The sequence below is a fragment of the Cebus imitator genome, unplaced genomic scaffold (genome assembly GCF_001604975.1).
Source record: "Cebus imitator isolate Cc_AM_T3 unplaced genomic scaffold, Cebus_imitator-1.0 Scaffold872, whole genome shotgun sequence".
In the NCBI taxonomy this organism is placed as follows: Eukaryota; Metazoa; Chordata; class Mammalia; order Primates; family Cebidae; genus Cebus; species Cebus imitator.
This window is the reverse complement of record NW_016108187.1, coordinates 11,735-38,683: the sequence shown is the minus strand read 5'-3', so window position 1 is coordinate 38,683 and position 26,949 is coordinate 11,735. Positions and strand designations below refer to the sequence as shown.

Below are 26,949 nucleotides of genomic sequence, written 5' to 3'. Positions count from 1 at the left end.
CCACACAGATCTCTAAGTCAGGCCTAGGCCATGGGTTGGAAATGTGATATGGTTTGAATATCCCCTCCAAAACTCATGGTAAAATTTAATTGTCATTGTAAAAGTAGTTAGAGGCACCTTTAAGAGGTGATTAGGTCATGAGGGTTCCACCATCTTTCTCGTAAGAATATATCTAGAACTTTGCTAGACCTTTTTATTCCACAAGGGCGTCTAAAATGCCAATCCATGGAACAGGTGCTTCTCTTCTCCTATCCATCTAGGCAGTAGTTTTCATGGATTTCTGGCTGGATGTCACAGACAAAGGCCAAGAGGTTGTTCAAGACTTCTTCCCTGTTCTGCTGGAAGTAGGTCTGGAGGATGGCCATTTTATTCTGGGTCTCCTTATCCACTTCAGTGCTGCAACTGCCATGAGATCCCATTGCTGCAGCTTCCTTAGCCTTGAACCCTCTTTCTCCGCGGGTAGCACTGTTCAGTTTCAGCCTGAAGTGCTTCCTTGGCCTGCTTCAGCCTCTTGTTGTTTTGCTTGTGGGCCTCCGACACCTTCTCAGGAGCCCTCTTCTCAGCCTTCAGCAGCTGCTAGATCTGCAACTGACTGGCCATGGCGACAGTGAATCTGAGATCAAGGCAAGTGGCCTAAATCAGTTCAAAGGACCCTGGGGTTAGCCGACCCATCCAACCACAATCTGCACCTGCACCCTGCCGCCTCTCATTTCTTGCAAGTAAGTCACCACCACAGAGACAAAATGTTAGAAGTTATAGCACAAAGTGAGCACATGAGTATTTTAAAAACCTTTTAAAATATCTTATAAGATTTTACACAGTACATAATACATTCATATGTCACATATCAACAGATCTATTTGGACAGTCAGATTTCTTTCAGATTAAAAATGAAGTTGGCATTTTTTTAGAAGGTATTTTAAACCTATTATGGGAGTTTCTATAGTGTGGAACAATACTATATAAAGCAGTATTTTGTTGGCCGGGCGCGGTGGCTCAAGCCTGTAATCCCAGCACTTTGGGAGGCCGAGGCGGGTGGATCACAAGGTCAAGAGATCGAGACCATCCTGGTCAACACGGTGAAACCCCGTCTCTACTAAAAATACAAAAAATTAGCTGGGCATGGTGGCGCGTGCCTGTAATCCCAGCTACTCAGGAGGCTGAGGCAGGAGAATTGCCTGAACCCAGGAGGCGGAGGTTGCGGTGAGCCAAGATCGCGCCATTGCACTCCAGCCTGGGTAACAAGAGCGAAACTCTGTGTCAAAAAAAAAAAAAAAAAAGCAGTATTTTATGTGTGTCATTAAAAAGTCAAATAAGAAACTAGATCCAGCTGAGAAAAACACTGACTTCATTTACTTTTGTTTTATTTATATCTGACACAGATTATAAATGATTTGCTGTGTCTTGCAGATACCCTTAACTGAGAAAAACAGATATTTGTAGATATACATTACAATTTAGATTACCTTTGTATACTCACATTTATTTAAAAAGGAATTAGTAAGAGGAGCCTGTTAAATGTTGGCAAATCTAAGAGTGCTCAATTTGACTGTCCATCCTAGCACTCACAGAACTTAACTCTGGTGCCCACTAGACGCAAAGAATCTTGAATTTTAAATGATTATCAGTACACCAAGTAGTAGTATGTAATAAATTCTTGAATTCTATTATCTAGTAATTTTTTTTTTTTTAGACAGTCTTGCTCTGTCACCCAGGCTGGAGTGCAGTGTCATTCATGTATATATATATAGCACCTGATATAGGAGTACATGGCACAGAGTGGATGTTCAATAAATATTTGTTAAAAATTAAACATTTTCTCCAATAAGTAAATAAAACACCTTAAATGGCATGAGACACCAACTGTTTCATCATGCAACACTGGGAGCTTCTTGCAAGCATTCTCAAACTACTTATCATAAATGGATCAAAAGTTAAACAAAACTGAGCTCTTCCAAAACTAAAGAAGTTCTCATAACGGAAAAAAAGGCAGCAACATTTTATTCTGCAAATGTAATACGTAACATTAACAACATAAACTAAATGAAAGCCACCACAATACTAAGACAATTCCAATTTTGCTTAGTCTTGCTCTGGCCATTTTTTTACATATAGCCATTCTCATTTCTCTTTTTTAGAGATAATTACTATATTTTTTTTCAGTTTTTATTTTGGTAGTTTTGGGGGAACAGGGGGTGTTTGTTTGCATGGAAAAGTTCTTTGGTGGTGATTTGAGATTTTGATGCACCCATCACCCAAGCAGTGTACACTGTACCCAATATGCAGTATTTTCTTCATCACCCCCCACACGCTCTTTCCCTCAAGTCCCCAAAGTCCATTATGTCATTCTTACGCCTTTGCATCTTCAAAGCTTAGCTCCCTCTTACAAGTGAGAACATGTAATGTTTGGTTTTCTATTCCTGAGTTTCTTCATTTGCAATAATGGTCTCCAACTCCACCCAGGTTGCTGCTCCACCCAGGTTGCTGCATGGTATACGTATATATTATGAAATTCTACTCAAATGTGTAAGGGAATGAAATAATGCCATGATATTAGAAGAAAAAATCTTATGTATATATATTTATATATATGTATATATTTGTATATTTATATATAAATATGTATTTATATATGTTTATATATGAAGCTTATATATATATATATATATCACATTTTCTTTTTTTGAAGGGGAAACAATTTAATTTTATGCTTTAAATTCATATATACATAAATTTGTCTTTAGGTTATCAATATTTAACTTGGGCAGTACTTCATCTTGATTTATTTGGAGAAATACACCTTAGCCATCTGCTTACCTGCTTAGGCATCAAAAGAGGTGCCAATTAGAAAATAGGGCATTAACAAAATTTTTTAACTGAGCCACATGCCTTTTAAACTTGCTGGCCGGGCGTGGTCGCTCATGCCTGTAATCCAAGCACTTTGGAGGCCAAGGTAGGCAGATCACATGAGGTCGGGAGTTCAAGACCAGCCTGACCAACATGGTGAAACTCCATCTTAAAAAAAAATAATAATAATAAATAATAAATAAACTTGCTTTTGGTTTCACTTATATTTAAGCATTTACTCTTAAGGTTGGCAAAACATGTTATCAATGTATTATGCAGGAGTTTGTCTTTTGCATAAGTAGTGTCGTTGGTTTGCCACCCACCCTTGACCAAGAAAAACCAAACCCCACTGGTACCAAACTCTAAACCACCTGGATCCTAGGTTAGAAGATTGTGAAAGCCAAAAATCTGTAAGGTTGGAGGGGCCCTTTAGTTAATCTTTGGGCTTAGAGGAGGAAAAACATATAGTCCTATACTGCATTTCACATCTCTTAAAAATAGTTTTAGCAGCTTAAACCTTTTTAGTTATAAAACTTATCACACTAGGATTTGCTTTGAAATATAGTTTACAACCAAATCAAGTATAATATACATACACTGGCACTTCAGCACAAGGGCACACTTAAAAAACAAATTATTATGGACCTTTAAAACTAGGCCATACTATAAAAAACAGTCCACGGTCTTACATTCAGCAAATTCCTACTAAAATATCCCATTTTTGTAAGATAAAGGCCAAGAAAACTTTACATATGCTACAAGTTCATTACACGTATTTACATGGCTCTTTCTCCCCTAGGTAATTAAAATTTTCACATTATACAGCTCCCCAAAGCCAGCTTTGCAGGAAGGATGAGGCCAGATCACTTAGAATAGCTTGTGCAGTGCTGTAATACAAAAGTGTATTTTGACTTTCTGCCTCCGCTGCCGCCATGGCTCCCGTGAGAAAGCTTGTGGCGAAGGGGGGCGAAAAAAAGAAGCAGGTTCTGAAATTCACTCTTGATCGCACCCACCCTGTAGAAGATGGAATCATGGATGCTGCCAATTTTGAGCAGTTTTTGCAAGAAAGGATCAAAGTGAACGGAAAAGCCAGGAACCTTGGTGGAGGGTGGTAACCATCGAAAGGAGCAAGAGCAAGATCACCGTGACATCTGAGGTGCCTTTCTCCAAAAGGTATTTGAAATATCGCACCGAAAAATATTTGAAGAAGAATAATCTACGTGATTGGTTGCACATAGTTGCTAATAGCAAAGAGAGTTACAAATTACGTTGCTTCCAGATTAACCAGGACGAACAAGAGGAGGAAGACAAGGATTAAATTTCATTTATCTGGAATATTGTGTATGTGTTCTTTAATAAAACTTAGGAACCAAAAAAAAAATGTATTTTGAAAGCTATTGAGTGACCATTAAATACTGGTAAAAAATAGTTTTGATGTATTTGTTGGCAGACACTTAATCCACTACATTTAATAAACAGGACCATTGGGGTGTACTATGTCTCATTCTAATGAGCTCCAAATGTCCTTTCCACCCACTGTATAATTCACTAAAATACAATTATTAAGAAAAATTCACATTTTCTTTCAGCAGTGCATCAGATTGTCAGCATATTACAGATTTGGGTGTTTCCGGTATACTAAACTTGCAGGTGTTTACCTAAATCTGACTCCTTGTGTTAGACGCTTATCATGTGATTCACCAACACAACAGTCTGGTCCATGAATGATAAATTCCTGTCTTCTTCTAACAATAGAAAAAGCTGATTCCTTTACCACTCCCCAAATCTAAACTTGGCTGGTTTCCTAAAAGTTACTCAGTTGAGAACACTTAATATCAAGTACAATTGTTAATTTAGTTTTCAGTTGCGCTGATACCACCATTACGTCACAGTGCACACAACACATACGCGAGATGCAGTCTATATTTTTTACATTAATTAGCAGTTCTACACAAATAGATCAACTCCCTGGCGAATTCGTTTCAGACCAATTGACAACTATCCATAAACATAACTAAATTTCAGCATAAGTACTTTGTCTTTTTTTATACCTGTACTTTAAGTAAGGCTCTAAGTTGAAATATCGTTATTTCCTTCTCTGAAGGATTAAAGGACACAGGGACCCAGTGGCTTGGTGGTTTGGGAAGAACACTTGATGATGGCGGCTCGCTAAGCTCGGCACCAGCATAGTTCTGAATAGCTTGAGATTTGAAAAGTAAGCTGGGACCTGATAAGCTAGAGTTCCAACTTTGATTATTTGGAAAATTTTTGTTCTTTCCGCCGTTTTGCGTGGCCTGCCAAGCAGCTGCTGATGCGTTATAACCATGTCCTCTTTCATTTTTTCTTATGAACAATCTTCATCTGGGAATTCTGATCCTTGGTCTTCTGTCTGTTAAGCTGTTGTTGGTTCTTACTAACATTTCCAGATTGAGGCGCTGGAATGCTATACCTCTCTCCACCACCCATCTTCAGCTTCTTTGTCACCTTTCAGTCTGCTTTTCAGAATGCAGGATTTCCAATACCTGTCCTCTTCCTTGCTGCCAAGCCCAAGATAAGAAGTGCTGCTTTCTAACAGATCCTTTCCCTTGTCTCAATACAGAAGTTTTCATGGGCCGATCTGCTGAGTTCACCCTAGGAGATGAGGCCCACATCTGTCTCCTCAGCACACAAGTTTGAGAGAAGTCCTAGCGACTTCAAGCTCGGAACTACGGCGGCAGCGGCTCCCTGTCGACGTCGAAGCCTCCCTCCCTTTCCAGGGAGAGACGAGGCACGGACCGACAAAGCCCGCGAGCACCGATGAGTGCGCTGCCGGCCACTCCAGCTTCTACAACCCGACCTCCTCCTCCTTCCTCTACCGACCCACATTTTCTTTATGCACTCGTTGGTTAATAGGCATTTATGCTGGTTCCATATTTTTGCAATTGCAAACTGTGCTGCTGTAAACATGTGTGCAAGTATCTTTTTTATTTAATAATGCATTTTCCTCTAGGTATATACCTGTATCCTCTAGCTATATTTCCTCTAGTAACCCCAGTAGTGGGATTACTGAAAGAAATAGTAGTTCTATTTTTAGATCTTTAAGAAATCACCATACTGTTTTCCATAGTGGTTGTACTAGTTTACATTCCCACCAGCAGGGTAAGAGTGCTCCCTTTACATCATATCCATGCCCACATCTGCCATTTTTTAATTTTCTTAATTGTGGCCATTTGTAGAGGAGTAAGGTGGTATCTCATTGTGGTCTTGATGTGCAGTTCCCTGATGATTAGTGATGTTGAGCATGTTTTCATTTGTATATTTCATTGGTCATTTGTATATCTTCTTTTGAGAATCGTCTATTCATGTCCTTTGCCCACTTTTTGATGTGATTGCTTATTCTTGCCGGTTTGTTTGAGCTCCTCATAGAATCCGGATATTAGTCCTTCGTCAGATGAATAGTGTGCAAATATTTCCTCCCAATCTGTGGGTCGTCTCTTTACTTTGCTTATTATTTCTTTTTCTGTGAATAAGCTTTCTAGCTTAATTTAGTCCTATCTACTTATCTTTGTTTTTGTTCAATTCATTTTTTAGTTCTTGGTCATGAAGTCTTTGCCTTAGTCAATGACTAGAATAATTTGTCTAATGCTATGTTCTAGAATTGTTATGGTTTCAGGGCTTAGATTTAAATCTCTGATTCATCTTGAGTTGATTTTTGTAAAAAGTGAGAGATGAGGATCCAGCTTTTTTCTTCTCCATGTGATTTACAAATTATCTAGTACCATTTGTTGAATATAGTGTCCTCTCCCCACTTTATATTTGTATTTGCTTGGTCAAAGTTCAGTTGACTACAAGTATTTGGTTTTATGTCTGGTTCTCTACTCTGTTCCATTTGTCTATGTGCCTATTTTTATAACAGTACCATGCTGTTTTGGTAACTCTAGCCTTGTAATACAGTTTGCAGTGGGTAATATGATGCTTCCAGATTTGTTTTTTTTTTTGTTTGCTTTTTGCTTTTTTTGTTTGTTTAGTCTTGCTTTGGCTACATGAGCTGTTTTTGGTTCCATATAAATTTTAGGATTGTTTTTCCTAGTACTGTGAAGAACAATGATGATATCTCGATGGGAATTGCATTGAAGTATATTGCTTTCAGCAGTGTGGTCGTTTTCACGATATTGATTCTACCCATCAATGAGCATGGGAGGTGTTTGCACGTGTTTGTGTTGTTTATGATATCTTTCAGCAGTGTCTCATAGTTTTCCTGTTAGAGATCTTTCACCTCCTTGTTTAGGTATATTCCTAAGTATTTTATTTTTGCAGCTATTGTAAAAGAGGTTGAGTTCTTGATTTGATTCTTAGCTTGGTCACTGTAGGTGTATAACTGTGCTACTGATTTGTGTACATTGATTTTGTATCCTGAAACTTTACTGAATTCATGTATCAGATCTAAGAACTTTTTGGATGAGTCTTTAGGGTTTTCTACATATACAGCCATATCAACAGTGAACAGCAACAGTTTGACTTCCTCTTTACCTATTTAGATGCCTTTATTTGTTTCTCTTGTCTAATTGCTCTGGCCAAAACTTCCAGTACAATGTTGAGTAGAAGAGGTGAAAGCAGACATTCTTTGTTTGTTCCAGTTATTACTTATTAGGGGAAATGCTTTTGACTTTCTCTGTCCAGTATAATGTTGACTATGGGTTTGTCATAGATGGCTTTTATTATCTTGAGGTACGTCCCTTTCATGCTAGTTTTTTTGGGGGTTTTAATCATATATGGATCCTGGATTTTGTCAAAATTTTTTGGCATCAATTCAACTGATCATACTTTTAAATTTTTAATTCTTTTTATGTGATTAATTACATTTATTGACTTGCATATGTTAAACCATCCCTTCATCCCCGGCTTGAAACCCACGTGATCGTAATGTATTATCTTTTTGATATAATGTTGGACTCAGCTAATCTTTTGTGGAAGATTTTTGCATCTGAATGTTCATCAGGGTCTGTAGACCTATGAGTCTGAACTATTGGTCTGTAGTTTTCTTTTTTGTGTTATGTTCTTTCCTGGTTTGGTCTTAAGGTGGTACTGGCTTCATAGAATGATTTACGGAGGATTTCCTCTTTCTTTATCTTTTGAAATAGTTTCAGTAAGATTGGTACCAATTCTTCTTTGAATGCCTGATAGAATTCAGCTGTGAATCCAACTGGTCCTGGATATTTTTATCACTGGCTATTTTTTTACTACTGTTTCAGTCTCACTACTTGTTATCAGTCTGTTCAGCTTCTTTCTTTCTTTCTGTTTTTTTGATAGGGTCTCACTCTGTTGCCCAGGCTGGTGTACAGTGGCTAATCTGAGCTCACTGCAACCTCTGCCTTAAGCTCAAGTGAGTATCCTGCCTCAGCCTCCTGAGTAGATGGGATTAAAAGTGTGCACCACCGCACCCAGCTAATTTTTTGCATTTTTAGTAGAGACAGGGTTTTATTGTGTTGGCCAGGCTGAGCTCAAACTCCTGGCCTCAAGTGATCTGCCCACCTCAGTCTCCTAAAGTGCGGGGATTACAGGTGTGAGCCACTGTGACCAGCCCAGAGTTTCTATTTATTTGTGATTTAATGCAGGAGGGTTGTATATTTCTAGGAATTTATCCATCTCCTCAAGATTTTTCTAGTTTGTGTGCATAAGTGTATTCATAGTAGCCTTGAATATCTTTTGTTTTTCTGTGATATTGTGATATTTCCCATTTCATTTCTAATTAAGTTTATTTGGATCTTCTCTCTTTTTTTCTCAGTTAATCTCACTAATGGTCTATCAATTTTGTCTATCTCTTCAAAGAACCAGTCTTTGTTTCATTTATCTTTTGTATTTTTTGTTTCAATCTTATTTAGTTCTGCTCTGATCTTTGTTATTTCTTTTCTTCTTCTGGGTTTGGACTTGGTTGGTTCTTGTTTCCCTACCTTCTTGAGGTGTGACCTTAGATTGCCTGTTCATGCTGTTTCAGACTATTTAATGCTATGAACTTTCCTCTTAGTTTTGCTGTCTCCCAGAAGTTTTAATAGGTTATGTCACTATGATTGTTCATTTCAAACAATTTTTTAATTTCCTTCTTCATTTCGTTGTTGATTCAAAGGTCATTCAGGAGAAGATTATTCAATTTTCATGTATTTGTATAGTTTTAAGGATTCCTTTTGAGGTTAATTTCCAGTTTTATTCCATTGTGGTCTGAAAGGGTACCTGATATAATTTCAATTTTCTTAAATTTATTGAGACTTGCTTTGTGGCCTACCATATGATTTGTCTTGGAGTATGTTCCATGTGCTGATGAAAATATGGTATATTCTGAAGTTGTTAGGCAGAATGTTCTGTAAGTGTCTGCTAAGTCCATTTGATCTAGAATATAGTTTAAGTCCATGGTTTCTTTATTTACTTTCTGTCTTAATGACCTGTCTAGTGCTGTCAATGGAGTATTGAAGTCCCCTACTATTATTGTGTTGTCATCTCTCTCATCTCTTAGGTCTAGTAATAATTGTTTTATAAATTTAGGAGCTCCAGCATTAGGTGCATATATATCTATGATTGTGATATTGTTCTGTTGGACTGATCCTTCTATCATCATATAATGTCTTTCTTTGTCTTTTATAACTGTTGTAACTGTTGCTGCTTTAAAGTCTGTTTTGTCTGACATAAAAATTGAGGAACGTCAAAAGATATTCCTCAATCTACAACCAGACAGGCATCCGAGCAGTGAGAACAAGCACAAATCTATGAGGAGAAACAGTGCTCATGAGTGTTTGAGCAAACTGCTTGCTTTTTAGTTCTTGAATACTGAAAATTATTTTTGGCTGATTTGGACTCTGGAACAGTCTATTCATGGTACTTATTTGTTATTCTATCAGTTCTAAGTTGAATGCAAGACTCCAATGTCCTCGTCATTTGCAATATTTTAATGATGCTCCACAGCCTGACTTACAGCCCTGTTAATATTTAATAGCCTTTGATCCTGTTCCAGCTCACAAATTGAGCCCTGAACCCTTCCGTTTTTCCCACGAACCATTATTAACCGAAATCTCGCAGTGGGAAACCAGTCTTTTAGAGTGGGTTTACTTAAATTACCCACGGCCACAGCCCAAGCATAAGATATTCTGGGTAGATGTTCCCCAATAAAGACTTCATTCAGTGCTCTCATTTACAGATGTCAGAGTCCTGAAGCCTCAGATCTTTCACCGTCAACTATTTCAATGTTAAGGGCTCTACTCTGTTGATTCAAATTTAGTTGCTGTCTATGATGTCCCACAGGATTGGAGTTTATGCCACTTGCTTCAAGGTATGACCGATCACTGCCTCCGTACTGAACTCACTGCTATAGGCCTTTGGTAAGGCTTCTGGGAAGAAATGCGTATATTGAACAGGCCAACATAAGTAACCCTCAGGTGGTTGTGGATCCGGCTTTACCCCATAACTGGTTTAAATTTGTACGAGACTTGACTCACTGGCAAAAGCATTGCACCATCACCTCCTGCCGCTGATAGCATCCGCCCAATAGACAGCTTCTGTGTCATATTCACTGCTCTCTGCTAGATAAACCTCAACTTTGGTATCCCATAATCTAGAATACATTACACATCTTTGCTGCAAATATGATGTGGTTCAATTATTCCACTCTAGCTACGGTCTTTCAATGCAAGCAGTTGCTTCTAGTCTTCCTCCAGGAGCTCTTCCTAATGGTACCACTGCTGTTGGATAGCCTACTGGGTGGCTTTAGCCACCACCATCTGGGAGGGGTGGAAACCATCATTAGGGTGGCTGCCACAGCTCACCAACTCACATGGCTGCATCTGCCCCAGATGCCAATGGCCACCACAGTTGCCACTGGGTCGTGTAGGAAGGGCATTCTATGCCCGAGTTTTGCAGTGCTGCTGCCAAGCCACCCACACATGAGGATGACTGCCAAGCAAGAAGGCTTGGAAATGTCATCCTTCACCCAGCCAAGGCCACAAGTTCAGGCTCCTGTCTCTACTCCCAGCTTCCACCAGGAGGAGCCTGGGCTACTGATGCTGGCCCTGGCCTGTAACTTCACCCGAGAAGACAGAGGTTAAGTTCAGGGACATGACTGGCCTTGACATGAAGGGGATGTTCTAATGAATTTGTAACACAGTCTCTTCTAGGTGGAGTATGTAACATTTTTCAATTTAAAAATGATTCTTTGTTTTGAAATATCATTATTTTGTTACTCCTAGTATGGATTCAACAGTATTCCCAGCTAATTTCTTAATCTAGAATTTAATAATTTAATCTGAGTGGGGAGGTCAGTCCTGCAGTAGGACAAATAAAACACACCATATTCCTAGAAGAGAGAATTTGAAAATAAAAATCACACATATGTAATGCATGTGGAGGGTATGGCAAAATACATCTTTTAACAGTATTGGGCACATGGAATGATAATAACAAGGCAGGTAAGGATAGTCAAAGCCAGAGAGCGAATGATCTTGTGTGTCATAGTGAAGCGATTGATTTTTTTTTAATTCATTTGAAGTTCTTACTTAAGGAGAACTGGGAACTATCAGGCAAAAGTCCAACATATCTTGGACTTTTGCTGAGAGATGGTGTGGCCAGGCCACATTATTCACCTGAGTCTGATGCTAATTCCAGTGCAGGAGGAGTTGCCTGTTACTTCCAGGTGGCAGGCCTGGCTGGGTGAGCATAGATGGCATGCAGGACTCTGAAAAGGATGCAGAGAGCACGTTACTACTGACACAGAGCCTGACGTAGGGAGGGCATAGCCACTTGTGCATGCTGACAAGTGACGCATTTTGCACTTACCACACATCCCTGCTTCTGAAATCTGAGGTGTCTGTGCTATCTGCTCTGCTGACACCCTCCAGTGCACCTTCTCAAAGGAAAACCCATACAAGTGAACGATCATTTTAAAAAATAAAGTACTAACATTACTAATCTGCATGCTGTTGAATTTTTGTTTTATGTTCGTTTGGGTTTTTTGGTTTTTTGGTTTTTTTTTTTTTTTTTTTTTTTTTTTTTTGTTTTTTTTTTTTTTTTTTTTTTTTTTTTTTTTTTTTTTTTTGAGACAGGGTCTCACTATAGGCATGTGCAACAATGCCTGGCTAATTTTGTTTAGTTTTGTAAGGATGAGGTCTCACTATGTTGTCCAGGCTGGTCTTAAACTCCTTGGATCAAGAGATCCTCCTGCCTTGGCCTCCCAAAGTAGTTTGCATTACAGATGTGAGCCACCGCATGTTTCCTGAATGTTTTTAATTTGGTGTCCTTAAATAAGAAAATGTTTTCCTGGCTGGGTATGGTGGCTTATGCCTGTAATCCCAGCAATTACGGAGGCCAAGGCAGGCGGATCACAAGGTCAAGAGATGGAAACCATCCTGGCCAAGATGGTGAAATCTTGTCTCTACTAAAATACAAAAATTAGCTGGGCATGGTGGCGCAAACCTGTAGTCCCAGCTACTTGGGAGGCTGAGGCAGCAGAATCACTTCAACCCGGGAGACAGAGATTGCAGTGAGTCGAGATTGTGTCACTGAACTCCAGCCTGGTGTCTGGTGCCAGAGCAAGGCTCTGTCTCAAAAAAAAAAAAAAAAAAAAAGAAAATGTTTTCCCTATTGAGGTTAATGGGCGGGGTGGGGGGCGGAGAAAATGTTGTCACGTCAGCCCGCCAAACTGAGTAGCTGTACTGAGTGGTACCGTGGTCTAGGCACTTCTTGGACAATATGTCTCACCTACCGATGAAACTCCCACACAAGAAGATCAAGTAGCAAAACCTCAAATTGCAGCAGCAGAACCTAATGTTGCAGGGGGCCTCGAATCTGACCCTGTCAGAAACTGAAAATGGAGATGTGTCTGAAGAAACAATGGGAGGTAGAAAGATTAAAAAATCAAAACATTCTATGAATCTGGGCCTGTCAGAAGCTCAAAATGGAGATGTGTCTCAAGAAGCAGTGGAAAATTTGAAAGTTTTTAAATCTCCCCAGAAATCTGCTGTATTAACTAATAGAGAAGCAGCAATGCAGTCTCCCAATTCAGAATCAAAAAAGAAACCGAAGAAGAAAAAGAAAAATGGTGAACGATGCTGGGCCTGATACAAAAAAAGCCAAAATTGAAAAGAGAGGAATCTGCAGAATAAATTGCCTAGACTCCTAAACAAACAGAAAATAATGTGGAAGAGCCAGATAATGATGAAGATGACAGTGAGGTGACCAGCCTGTCCCTGGGACTGACAGGATCTTTTGAGGATACTTCATTTGCTTCTCTATGTAATCTTGTCAATGAAAACACTCTGAAGGCAGTAAAAGAAATGAGTTTTACAAACATGACTGAAATTCAGCATAAAAGTATCAGACCACTTCTGGAAGACAGGGATCTTCTAGCAGCTGCAAAAACCGGCAGTGGTAAAACCCTGGCTTTCCTCATCCCTGCAGTTGAACTCGTTAAGTTAAAGTTTACGCCCAGGAATGGAATGCGAGTCCATATTCTCTCACCTGCTAGAGTACTGGCCATGCAAATTTTGGTGTTCTTAAGGAGCTAATGACTCACCACGTGCGTACCTTAGGGGCTGATAATGGGTGGCAGTGACAGATCTGCTGAAACACAGAAACTTGCTAATGGGATCAGCATCATTGTGGCCACACCAGGTCACCTGCTGGACCATATGCAAAATACCCCAGGGTTTATTCATAAAAACCTGCAGTGTCTGGTTATTGATGAAACTGATTGTATCTTGGATGTTGGGTTTGAAGATGAGTTGAAGCAAATTATTGAACTTTTGCCAACATATAGACAGACTGTGCTCTTTTCTGTTACCCAAACTCGAAAAGTTGAAGACCTGGCAAGGATTTCTCTGCAAAGGAGCCCATTGTATGTTGGTGTTGATGATATAAAACTAATGCAACAGTGGATGGTCTTGAGCAGGGATATGTTGTTTGTCCTGAAAAGAGATTCCTTCTGCTCTTTACATTCCTTAAGGAGAACCAAAAGAAGAAGGTGATGGTCTTCCTTTCATCATGCATGTCCATTAAATACCAGTGTGTGTTGCTAAACTACATTGATGTGCCATTCATGCACAGCAAAAGCAAAATAAGCATACAGCCACATTCTTTCAGTTCCACAAGGGAGATTCAGGAACACTATTGTGTACAGATGTGGCAGCAAGAGAACTGGACATTCCTGAAGTCGACTGGATTGTTCAGTATTATCCTCCAGATGACCCTATGGAATGTATTCATCACGTGGGTAAAACAGCCAGAGGCCTAAATGGAAGAGGGCATGCCTTGCTCATTTTGTACCCAGAAGAATTGGGTTTTCTTCACTACTTGAAACAATCCAAGGTTGCATTAAGTGAATTTGACTTTTCCTTTTTCTAAAATCTCTGACATTCAGCCTCAGCTTGAGAAATTAAAAAGAACTACTTTTTTCATAAGTCAGCCTAGGAAGCATATAAATCATACATCTGAGCCTATGATTCCTATTATTGTAAAAATTATAAATTTATTATTGTAAAACATGGCAACAGATCTTTAATGTTAATAACTTAAATTTGCCTCAAGTTGTTCTGTCATTTCGTTTCAAGTTGCCTTCCTTTATTGATCTGAATGTCAACAGCAATGAAAGGAAGCAGAAAAAGCAAGGAGGTGGTGGTGGATTTGGCTACCAGAAAACCAAGAAAGTTGAGAAGTCCAAAATCTTGAAACACATTAGCAAGAGATCATCCGACAGCAAGCAGTTCTCTCACTGAAGACATGCCTTTCTTTCATCTTGAATAACTTTATCCTAAAATGAATTTTTTCCTCTTGATTTAACAGAGTTTTTGTATCCTTTAGAATTTGAACTTATCTAACAAGAGTATACAAATTGACTTGGATTGAAAGCACTGAGTCCTGTTACTTCCATCAAGTGTCTCTTTTATTTTGGGGACATAAAACAGGCTTTAATTTTCTTGGTTGCTCAAGGGCAGAGCGAGGAATATCTGATCTTTGTGATGATACAATATTTTAATTTTAAATATCCCTCCCTCATACAAACGTATGTTACTGTTTTGATGTAATTCTTCTTGTACCTTTCCTCCTTGCTTTGTGAAGATTTTTGTGGCATGGATTGCTGTGCTCACTGCTGCAAAAGGTGACCTAGGGTACTGGGCAGCTGGTGGTCATGCAGAAAAGAGTCTCAGGTACTTTTTTGTTTTAGTGATTTCTTGGATCTTGACAGTATCTCATGTCTCCTCCTGAAAATGCTGCAGTATAAAAGAGCAAACAGCTTTGGAAATACCTTAGAAGCACCTTAGGATTAGGGTGACATTGCTTTCATAGATTCTTGATTTTAAAACAATGAGCTTTTCTCGGGTGTTTTGCTTTTTGGAGCAAAACCTGTGGGTTGTCATTTCAATTCAGTGTCACTAGCAGTCATAGCATTTGATGGGACGGGGGTAGGAAGAAGGTGGGAAAGCCTCATAAGGATTTATTAGAAAAATTATGCGTGTTTCACTTTGAATCCTTTGCAGTGAGAAAAGGACCCAACAAAATGGCCTTAAGAAATCCACATTTTCCACCCTCACAACTGATCCCACCTTTATCCTTCTGGGTCATCATGAAATCCTCATGTTTGAGTCCCAAAACGTGCCAAGTAACCATCACCCTCTTCTTCCAGAATGTTCCAGGCCACTGACAGATCTTAGGCCAGTGTCTTAATTGTGTGACAAGTAGATCGGGTAGTTGTCGTCTTCATCCTCATAAACCGTCATGGATTTCTCTTCATCTGGATAATAAACTGCACATTTGCAATCTCGACACAGCCAGGAGATGAGGAAAACAGTCCTAAGGACTCAGGTGCACAGAACAAGTAAGGGTGGTTTGTTTCTTTTCACAGTGTATGGATACTCTTAAGACCTGCCCTCACTTTTGTTAGATCTGCTGAAGCACCTCCTCTATCTTATTGAGAGGTTCTCTGAGGTGACCCCAGAGCCCAGATTGAGTGGAGGAAGTTCCTGGACCCCTGGAGGAAGTTCCTGGACCCCAGGAACTTCCGGGAGAAAGAGTCAGAGGAAGGAAGGAGGGAGGGAGCCTGAGTCTAGCCCAGCAAAGCTCAGCAGTGAGATCACTGCCATCTTCTGGTGGCTCTGAGGCCCCATCACCCCTCGAACCTCTCTGTCTTGGCAACATTATGTTAAGAGACACTGTTCAAGACAAGTACATATTTATGCTGAGAGGATCTCAGTGGAGCCATGATTCTGTGGAACAAACTGTGATAAGGGGTGGAAGATGGGAAAGACTGAGTCCTGTGTCCTCTGAAGACCTTGAGAGCCAGGGCCGTAGGTGAGCTCAGTAAGAGAAAGAAAGCATGCTGGAAGCCGGTCATTTATGGAATGGTTTTCAATAACAGATATCCATACGTACCACTAAATGTCCCCTAAGGAAACATGTTTTTGGAAATTGTTAAAGGGACTTGTATCTTTTTTCTTTCTTTCGTGGTGATGGAGTCTCGCTCTGTGGAGGGCACTGGTCTCAAACTCCTGGCTTCAAGCAGTCCTCTTGCCTCAGCCTCCCAAAGTATTGGGATTATAGGCATGAGTTACCACGCCTGGCACCTAGGAATGTATGCTTTCAGAAATTCCTCCCAACTCTGTCTGTATAAATCAAGTTATAATTTTTGCTGTGGCTTGAGATTTTCAATCTGTTTCTGAGTAATTGGGGAGTTTTAAATGGAAATTTAGGAGAGTAGACTCATGAAATATGACCTGAGATCATTTTAAATGGAGATCCCTAGGAATAATTTTATAATAATAAAAGTAGGTTTTTCCCAAACATTAATGCTAATAAAAAAATCTCACGTACAGCTTGTTAAATACAGGCTATCTGGCACCAACACAAGCTTCTGACTTGTAGGTTTAGGTTGGAGAATTGCATTTTTAACAAGCCCCCTGACCGGCGTGGTGGCTCAAGCCTGTAATCCCAGCACTTTGGGAGGCCGAGGCGAGTGGATCACGAGGTCAAGAGATCGAGACCATCCTGGTCAACACGGTGAAACCCCGTCTCTACTAAAAATACAAAAAATTAGCTGGGCATGGTGGCGCGTGCCTGTAATCCCAGCTGCTCAGGAGGCTGAGGCAGGAGAATTGCCTGAACCCAGGAGGTGGAGGTTGTGGTGAGCCGAGATCGCGCCATTGCACTCCAGCCTGGGTAACGAGAGCGAAACTCCATCCCAAAAAAAAAACAAGCCTCCTGAAAATGCTCCCCCTTCAGTAATAAAATATTAAGTCAGCCTTCATGGTCAAATTAATGAATGAACATGTACCTGTTAATTCTCTCTGAATAAGAAGTGTCTTGCTGGAGCACTGGGGTCTCTGTGACTCGCTGTGAGCTTATATATTTTGTAGCTAATTCTCCCTCCACATTATTCTAGGTAGAGAGGGAGAGAGGAAGCACAGCCATGGAAAAGTCACACTGGGGAAGTGGACACATCCGGAGAGAGAACTGGATGAGGCACTTGGCAGTGAACCCCTGCATAAGAGATTGGGGCAAGGGGACTCCTCACTCACGGCATTGACCATTTCCACCCTCTCCCTTTCCCTCCTGACTCTAAGAGCTGAACTGTTCTTAGTATATAAAGAGGTTTTAGTTGCACTTCCTCATAGGTTTAAATCACTGTGGAAATGCCACTACCCACGTACAGCATACAGTAATAATCAGATTCATCGTCTGCCTGAACCCCTGTGATGGTGAGGGCAGCTTTGTTCCCAAGGATGGAGCCAGAGAAGCGATCAGGGACCCCAGAAGGGCGATTGTTTGTGCTGTAGATGAGCATTCGTGGAGCCTGGCCTGGGGTCTGCTGGTACCAGCTAGGGTAATAACTGGTAGAGACTGAGCCAGAGTTCAGGCCACAGGTGAGTGTGACTGTCCCTCCAGGGGACACTGAGAACGATGGCTCCTGGGTCACCACAGTCTGAGAATCCACCCCTAAAACCAACAGGAGAGACACAGTTGTTATCATAAGGATGAGAGTAACCTGGACCCTGTTTTGTGTGGTCCCTGCAAGGATAGAGTCCCTTCCCCTGACCTGAGCCATAAGCAAGTAGTCCGAGGAGAAGCATCATCCAGGCCATGATGGGGACACTCACGAAGGCTAAGTGTCTTCAGGCTTCTCAGCTGGTGTTTGTTTTCCTCAGGGCCTTTTCATGCCTCCCCAGACCCAACAGGATAAAAAAGTTCTTTATGCAAATCAGCTTCCCCTCTCTTCCTGCCCCAGGGTTCACCCTGCTGTCCCCTGGGGAGACATTGAGAGAGGCAGCTGCTGAGACCTCACACAGACCCATGACCCCACAGGACTGAAACACTGAAGAGGAAGACTGAGGTTGTCTGCTAATGGCTTCCCTTTTTATTTTTGACCATTCTTATTAACTTGGTAATATTAATACATACATGTGGATTTTGGAGGGAAGGAACGTTTTAGCAATGAGCTAAATCAATCTCAGGCTCAGTCCAGACTTACTGAGTCAGAATTTACATTCTCCAGGATCCCAGCAGATCTGTGGTTTGGACTTAACCTTTGTGGGAGAAATGATAAAGTTGAGCAACTTCTTCTTGACCCATTAGTTAATTCACGTCATCTTTTCAGAAATGTCTTATCAAGGGCCTTTGCCCAGTTTTAGCTTTGGCATTAGTGTTGTTTTGGTTTTGTCTTGGTTTTTTGGTTTCTCCCCAAACACAGTGGTGTCAGTTTCTTGCACATGTTAGATAACTACTGCTTTCAGAGATGGTTTTTCAGATCTGTCTCCAAATCTGTAGGACATCTTCTCTTTCGATTCATTGGTATCGTTCTCATGGAACACCTCTAAAGGTTTCCCTCATCCTACGTGTTTATATTTGCATGAGTTCGTGGTGATTTTGGTGTCCCATCACAGAAAAAGGAAAACAGATTGCATTGTCTGTGTGTTTCTTCCTTCTACTCTTCCCTTTTGTTTTCGGCAATCTGTGTGTACAGATTCAAGTTTCACTGAAGTAAATGCTCACCCTATGTTTCCTTCTAGGAGTTTTGTATTTTCAGGTTTGGGTGGACATCTTTTACTTTACATTGATTTTTGTGTCTTGTGTAACATGAGGACCCATTTCAGTGTTTTGCAGGTGGAAATTCATTTTACTCAAAGACAATTACAGAACAGACTTGTCTTCACTGTTGTGATGTTTGGTGTTCTCTTGAAAAATACATTCACCATGTGTAATTCGGGGCTGCGTTTTTTGCTTTCTCCTTTTGTCCATAGGTTAGTCTTTCTGTGTGTTTGCCAGTAAGGGATTGTCTGGATCACTATAGGTTTTATTTCTTTTTTGTTTATGTGGCTCTTAAGCACGCGTGTATATGTATAATAATTCCTACTTTTATTATAGATTAAAGGATACACACACAGCTAGTTACATTTGTTGATTGCATGATGTTGAGGCTTGGGGTCCCAACAACTTTATGACCCAAGCAGTGAGCAGAGGACAGGCAGGAGGGTCTTTAGGATGCAATGCCCCCTCCCTCCCATATGCATTTTCTTGGTCTGGTAGTCATTCCCAGTGTCATCGTTCCCTTCCTTTTTGTTTGTTTGTTTGAGACAGAGCCTCACTCTGTCACCCGGCTGGAGTGCAGTGTCATGATCTCAGTTCACTGCAACCTTCACCTTCTGGGTTGAAGCGATTCTCCTGCTTCAGCCTCCCAAGTAGCTGGGATTACAGATGCTGCCACTACGCCTTGCTAATTTTTTTCTATTTTTAGTAAAGAAAGGATTTCACCATGTTGGCCAGGCTGGTCTCGAACTCCTGACCTCATGATTCATGTGCCTCGGCCTCCCAAAGTGCTGGGATTACAGACGTGAGCCACCACGCCATTCCCTTCTTTATGTTCAGGTGCATTCGTAGTTTAGTTTCCACTTATAAGTGAGAGTGTGTGGCATTTGGATTTCTGTTCCGGCCTTAGTTCACGTAGGATAATGACCTGCAGGTCCATCTATGTTGCTGCCAAAAATGTGATTTTTTGTGTGTGTCGCCATGTAGTGTTTTATGGTTATGCGTACCATATTTTCTTTATCTTATCCACTGTTGATCAGTGCCTAGGTTGATTCCATTTCTTTGCCATTGTGAATAACACTGCCGTGAACATACAAGCACCTGTGTCTTTTGCATAGAAGGATATATTTTCTTTGGGTAGATCCTCAGGAGTGGGATTGCTAGGTTGGATGGTAGTTCTAAGTTCCTTGACAAATCTCCAACCTGCTGGCCGGGTGTGGTGGCTCACGCCTGTAATCTCAGCACTTTGGGAGGCTGAGGCGGGTGGATCACGAGGTCAGGAGTTCGAGAGCAGCCTGACCAACATGGTGAAACCTTGTCTCTACTAAAAATACAAAAATTAGCTGGGCGTGGTGGCACATGCCTGTAATCCCAGCTACTCAGGAGGCTGAGGCAGGAGAATTGCCTGAACCCAGGAGGCAGAGGTTGCAGTAAGCCAAGATCATGCCACTGCACTCCAGCCTGGGAAACAGACTGAGACTTCGTCTCAAAAAGAGAAATCTCCAAACTGCTTTCCACAGTGTCTGTACTAGTTTGCCTCCCCACCAAGACCATATCAGCATTTCCGTTCCTCAGCTGCCTTGCCAGTGTCTGTTCTGTTTGTCTGCATAGTCATCGCCATTCTGGGTGGTGTGGGATGGTGTCTCAACCTGCTTTTGATTGGCATTTCTTCGTTGATGAGTGAGTTTGAGCATGCTTTCCTGTTTGTTGGTCACTTGCACATTGTCCTTTGAGAAGTGTGTGTTCTCGTCCCTTGCCCATATGTTAATGGCACTTTTTGTTGCTTTTTTGCTGAATGATTGGCATAAGGTCCTTGAAGATTCTTGATATTAGACCTTGGTCAGATGCAGTTAGGAAACGTGTTCTTCCACTCTGTAGGCTGTCTATTACTCTGTTGCTGATTTATTTTGCTCCGTGGAAGTTCTTCAGAGTGCTAAACGTGACTTGTCAATTTTTGTTGTCATTTTCTTTGGGGACATAGCCAAATAGAGTATTTACCAAAGCCTATGTGGAGAAAGGTGTTTTGCATGTTTTCATGCAGGATTTTAATAGTTTGAGGTCTTCCGTTTAAATCTGTCATTCATCTGGAATTTCTTTTTGTGCCTGGTAGAGGTGGGGCCCAGTGTTATTCTTCTGTTCATGGCTAGCTACTTATCCCAGCACCATTGATTGAATAGGGCATCCTTTCCCCCTTGGTTATTGTTGTGGATTCTGTTGAGGATCAGATGGTTTTTGTTGTATGGGTTTACTTGTGGGTCCTCTCTTGTGTTCTGTTGCTCTGTGTGGAAGCAGGTCCCCAGTTTTTCCAAGAAATTGGAACTCAGTGGGTGAGATGCATCTAATGTAGTCTGGATGTCTCAGGATTGCTTTGGAAGAAATTCAGGGTGTTTCATGGTCTCATGTGAATTTTAGCATCGTGTATTTATATTTCTTTAAAGAAATTTGTCAAATAGTAAAGGAATACAGTGAGAGGGTAGAGTGCAATGTTTTGGTCTTTGCCTACATTATGGAATGATGAAATCAGAGTGTTTAGGGTCTCTGTTATTTCATACCATTGTTTATTCTTTTGTGGCGAGAAGCTTCCATATCCTTCTTCAAGGAGTTTTGAAGATGCAATGATACTGTTAACCCTGGTCACCCTGCTGTGGAATAGAAGAACGGGATTTCCTTCCTCTCATCTGTGTGGAACTTTGTACCCATTTCCAATCCCTGCCCATCCCGCTTCTTCTCCCCAACCTCTGGTAACCATGATTATGATTTCTAGGCCCTTCAGGTAAAGTTTCTCAGCTTCTGCATGAGTGAGAGGATGCAAAGGTTGTCTATGTCTGCCAGGCTCATTTCATTTACCATCATGTCCTCCAGGTGCAACCATTAGCTCCCATGATGGAATTTTTATTGTATTTGGCTGAAGAATGTTCCAGTGTCTATGCATGGGACAGTTTCTTTATCCCTTCATCTGCGGATGGACAGGCAGGCTGATTTCTTATCTTTGCTATTCTACACAGAGCTGGATTCCACCTGGGAATGCAGATGATCTCTTCCATGGCTTGATGTCATGTACTCTGTATACATGCCTAGTAGTAGAATTGCTGGATGAAATGATAGTTGTAGTTGTAAGGTTTGGAGGAAGCTCCTAGTGGTTTCTTTAGTGTGGATACTAGTTTATATTCCCACGAATTGTGAAGACAAATTCCCCCTGTGTGGAAATCCACACCACCATTTTTTTCTTTTAATATTTTTAAACTTTTTTTTTGTAGTATTCATCCCATCTGGAATGAGGTGGAATGTGAGTGGTTGTTTTGTGTGTGTGTCCATGTGTGTGTCTGTGTGTGTGTATGTGTGTGTGTGTATGATTAGTTCTATTTGCCAAATTATTGTGAATCTGTTTTTAATTTGTTGTGTAAAACTAGGCAGAGGACCTGAAAACATCAGGTTGATGCACAGGTAAAAGAGAAGATTCTCCATGTGGCTACTTCTCAGAAAGACGTAAATGAAAACCACACTCAGGTTCTGTCTCCCTCCAGTTAGAATGAGTACTACCAACATTTCATGGCAGTTTCATTGCTGTGGAGTATATACATATATAACCAGAGAGTGCAAGGGACATTTTGATATATGTATACACAGTTTCATGATCAAATCACCGTATCTGGCATGTCTGTGACCTTCCATGGCTACTGTTTCTCTGTGGAGAGAACATTCAGAACCATCCTTTCCAGCAGATTTTGAAAAATTCCCTTAGACATTGTTGACCGTGTTCACCCTGCTGTGGAATAGAACACCTCAGTGGATTCCTCTCCTCTGAGTGTCACTCTGTACCCACTACCAATCCCTGCCCAGGCCCCCCTCCTCTCTCCAGCCTCTAGTAACCCCTCTTGAAAGTTCTGCTTCTATGAGACAGTGTTTTTTTGGATTCCATTTGCCTAACGTCATACATGTGGGTCTCTCTCTAGCAGCCTCATTCATTTCACCTAATTGTCTTCCAGGTTTCTCCACGTGGCTGCAGATCACGTGATTTCCTGAAGTGACATGACTGAAGTGTGTTCCATTGTGTATATATACTGCAGTTTCTTTAGCCCTTCATCTGTGGATGGACAGGTCGATTGATTTCGTGTCTTGGCTATTGTGACTAGTGCTTCAAGACACATGGGAAGGCAGATACCTCTTCAACACAGGGATTCCGTTTTCTCTAAATGTGTACCCAGTGGTGGGATTGCTATCTGGAGTACTTTGACCTCTTACCTTTTAAAGGAACCTCTAACAGTTTTGCATAGCGTGTATACTAATACACACTCCCACAAAGAGCGTACCAGAGTTCTCCTTTCAGCAAGTCTACACCAGCCATCACCTTCAACAATTTTGATTTTTGTCTCTTGTAACATTCATTCAAGTGGAATGGAATGGTATCTGAGTATGGTTTTGACTCACATTTTTGTGAGGATTAGTGATATTGAGAAAAGGTTACCTGTCTTCTTTATACTCATGGCTATTCATATCCTTTTAGCTTGGGTATTTGTTGTGGTTTTTATTGTTTTTCACTCAGTAGTGTCAGTTTATTGTAGGTGTTAGACAACAACCTGTCTTACAGGTAGGATATTCTATAATCCTCTCCTAGTCTTTAGGATGCATTTTGTTTGTTTGTTTCCCCTGTAGAAGTCCTAAAGTGTCACTAGTGTCATGATTTAGATTTGCACGTTAGGAGTAAGTTTTGCATCCAAACCTCTACCACCACAACACACACACACACACACACACACACACACACACATACATACACACACAGCCAAGCCATTGCATTGTCTGTGGGTGTAGTCCCCTAATTTTCCCTTTAGTGTTATGATTATTTTTTACTTTTTGCAGCCCGTGTGTGTAGTTACAGGTTTCCTAAAATATACACCCAATCTATGTTTTCTTATAGGACCTTTGCAGTTTCAAGATTGAGTTTAGGTCTTTAATTCATTTTGCGTTGATTTTGTGTATTGTGCAATGTAAAGGTCCTATTTCAGTGTTTTGCATGCGGATATTCAGTTTTCTCAAAATCATTGATTGAAGCAGACGCTCCCTTTCCCATGGTGTCTTTTTGGCGTTGTTTTGAAAAACACATTCCCTACATACCATGTTGGGTTGAGTATTTGGCTGCCCCATTCTGTCTATTGGGTCCCTGTTCTGTGTTTGTGATAGTCATGGATTGTTTGGATAACTATAGATTGTGTTTTTTCATTTATTATTTGCTTCTAATCTTGACTTTTTCTTTTAATGCTCTTTACTCTTATTATTATAAGTTAAAGGGCACACATGCACGTTAGTTACACCCGTTGATTGCATGACGCTGAGGCCTGGGGTCCCAACAACCTCATGACACAGGCAGTGAGCAGAGGACCCACTGGATGGGTCTTCAGCACACACTCCCGCTCCCCCTTTGTTTTTTTTCTGGTCTGGTAGTCATTCCCAGTGTCTGTTGTTCCCTTCTTTATGTTTGGGTGTATTCATAGTTCAGCTCCTACTTATTAGTGAGAACGTGTGCAGCATTTGGTTTTCTGTTCAGGCCTTGGTTCATTTATGATAATGGCCTGCAGCTCCATCCACGTTGCCGCCAAGGAAGTGACTTTCTTTTATGACTGTGTAGTATTCCGTGGTGTATAAGCAGCATATTTTCTTTATCTCATCCACTTTATTTATTTATTTATTTTTAATTTTTTGAGACAGCCTCACACTCTCATCCAGGCTGGAGTGCAGTGGCACAGTCACAACTCACTGCAACCTCAACCTCCCAGGCTCAGATGATCCTCCCACCTCAGCCTCCTGATTAGGTAGAATTACAGGCACCTGCCACTGCATCTGGCTAATTTTTGTATTTTTTGTAGAGATGGGGTTTTACCGTGTTGCCCAGGCTGGGTCAAACTCCTAGCCTCAAGGGATCCACCCGCCTTGGCCTCCCAAAATGCTAGGATTACAGGCATGAGCCACTGCGCCCCACCCCAAGGGGTATCACTTCTGTAGCACACTATTAACAGCAGGAGTCACAGGCCTGGCTCAGATTCAGGAGGAGGGGAAACAGACCCTTCCTCTCAGTAATATCTCAATGGAACCAGTAGCAAAAAATTTTCAGCCATTTTCAATTTACCACATGTACTGTTTTCCAGAGCAGAGTATACACCTTAAATCAATGATAGTTATGTAACACCGCTGTGTCTTCACCTGGTGTAAGGGGTGGAAAATAGAGATGGCACCACCTTTTTCATGGCTCTCTCTGACTCTTGAAATTGATACTCTGGCCCCTGCAATTTCCAGCCCTACATGTTAAGAGGTCCTGGCTTCCATAAGGAAATTACTTCCATCAATGGGCATAAGAGTCTCATGAAATTTCAGCTACAGCTGCTGCTTGATCACTTTTAGCTCTGGTGCCAAGAAATTATCCAGAAAAGAAAAAAGTCACAACCTGCAAGGAAAATTGACTCGATTATCAGTGGGAGGTCAGCCTGCTGCCACACAAAATAGCAGAGGGAAGAAATTCTTTGGTGCTCAGGGATCCCAGTGCTTCTCTCAAATGGACAAACTCCATGTAAAAAGCAAGTTGATCTGTGCAGTGGAAGGGATTAACTTTAGGGAATACTGTAGTGCTTTACCATGATCCTTTCTTAGAATGATTTACCCAGCCAGGCACGGTGGCTTACGCCTGTAATCCCGACACTTTAGGAGGCTGAGGCGGGCAGATTGCCTGAGATCAGGAGTTCAAGACCAGCCTGGGCAACACAGTGAAACTCTGTCTCTACTAAAACACAAAAAAATAGCCAGGTATGGCAGCAAGCACCTGTAGTCCCAGCTACTTGGTAGGCTGAGACTGGAGAACTGCAAGAACTTGGGAGGTGGAGGTTGCAGTGAGCTGAGATTGTGCCAATGCACTCCAGCCTGGGCAACAGAGCAAGACTTCATCTCAAAAAAAAGAAAAGAAATGATTTACCCATAGCCTGGCTGCTTGTGCATCCCAGATGCACCCCATTCTAGCATCATTGTTCGTCACGTGGGTGAAGGAAGAATCTCCCACCCTAAATAGCACAAGGTAGCTGACTACATGACACCTTGCACTGGACAGATGTCATCAACAGCAGTTTATGAGTTACGCATACTCACGGCCTGGGGAAGAGGACACCACACACCAGGCAGGGACACACAAGGGGTGCACTCAGGAATAGAGTGAAGCAGAGGGACACGGAGGCAGGCTTTATAGGAACAAGGGGGTGTGGTGACCTCTGGTGCCTGTGGGAGGAAGTGGTTGGATTGTTTGTGTTATGGGCTGGCAGGGGCTGGAGACACATGAGGTTGAGGATTGAATTATTTTATACTATTTCTACTACATGTAGAAATAGTATACATTGGGACACTGGTTCAGCCGACAGGGGAACAAGCCAGGCAGGAGCAGAGGACTCACGGGGCTCCTTTGGGGCCTGGAAGCCTGAAGCACACTTGAAAATTGTTCTTCTTCACATTTGAGTCTGCATATGAGGATGTTTTCAGTATTCACATCCACTCTAATTAAAGGAATATTTGCCATTCCAATAAATGCACTCCAAAGGTGAGTTCTGGGGAGGAGACCCCTGAAATGCAATGAGCATTGTATTGTCTCTTCAGGAAACTATAATCAAAAAGCCACAAAATCAAAAGGAATCTTTCTACCACATCACCTTATAACCAGGAAGGAGATTTGGGGTCATGACCATTTAGAAGGAAGATGAAGATACATGCAGTAGAAATAGTATAAAATAATTCACTAAAATGCCCTTTTACACATTCATTTATCAAGTTCAAAGTTACATTATGGATTGGGGTTGGCGAGTTTTGTTTTTTGTTTTTTAATCAAGAGCTAGATAGTAAATATTTTAGGCTTTGTGGGCCATATGGTCTCTGATGACTCAGTTTTGCCGCTGCTGTGCAAAAGCAGCCATGGACAATAATAAATGGGCACGGTTGTGCTTTAACAAGACTGGCTATGAGAGCTGGTGGCCGGCTGCACTGGGCCCACTGGTGTAGTTTATCAAGCCATTATAAAGTATCTGTTCTCAAAACACATATTTC

At 41.2% G+C, this 26,949-nt stretch overlaps 1 long non-coding RNA gene, 4 pseudogenes and 1 gene segment (V, D, J or C); 2 read left to right on the top strand and 4 right to left on the bottom strand.

Annotated features, from left to right (window-relative positions):
* Nucleotides 1-248: 248 nt before the first annotated feature.
* On the bottom strand, nucleotides 249-600 carry LOC108298019 (annotated as a pseudogene).
* Nucleotides 601-2,688: 2,088 nt separating this feature from the next.
* LOC108298020 lies at nucleotides 2,689-3,140 on the bottom strand. Its single transcript, XR_001822415.2, has 2 exons — nucleotides 3,053-3,140; nucleotides 2,689-2,897 (listed from the first exon to the last, which is right to left on the bottom strand). It is a non-coding gene; the product is annotated as an uncharacterized LOC108298020 (long non-coding RNA).
* Nucleotides 3,141-3,621: 481 nt separating this feature from the next.
* On the top strand, nucleotides 3,622-4,228 carry LOC108298018 (annotated as a pseudogene).
* Nucleotides 4,229-4,892: 664 nt separating this feature from the next.
* LOC108298017 lies at nucleotides 4,893-5,726 on the bottom strand (annotated as a pseudogene). The gene has a single exon (XR_001822414.2). The product of XR_001822414.2 is annotated as a proline-rich nuclear receptor coactivator 2-like (transcript).
* A 6,829-nt stretch (nucleotides 5,727-12,555) lies between these two features.
* LOC108298016 lies at nucleotides 12,556-14,271 on the top strand (annotated as a pseudogene).
* Nucleotides 14,272-17,045: 2,774 nt separating this feature from the next.
* On the bottom strand, nucleotides 17,046-18,137 carry LOC108298015. The segment is given in 2 exon segments: nucleotides 17,046-17,790; nucleotides 17,891-18,137. Coding segments are annotated over 2 exon segments (366 nt in total).
* Between the last annotated feature and the right edge of the window lie 8,812 nt (nucleotides 18,138-26,949).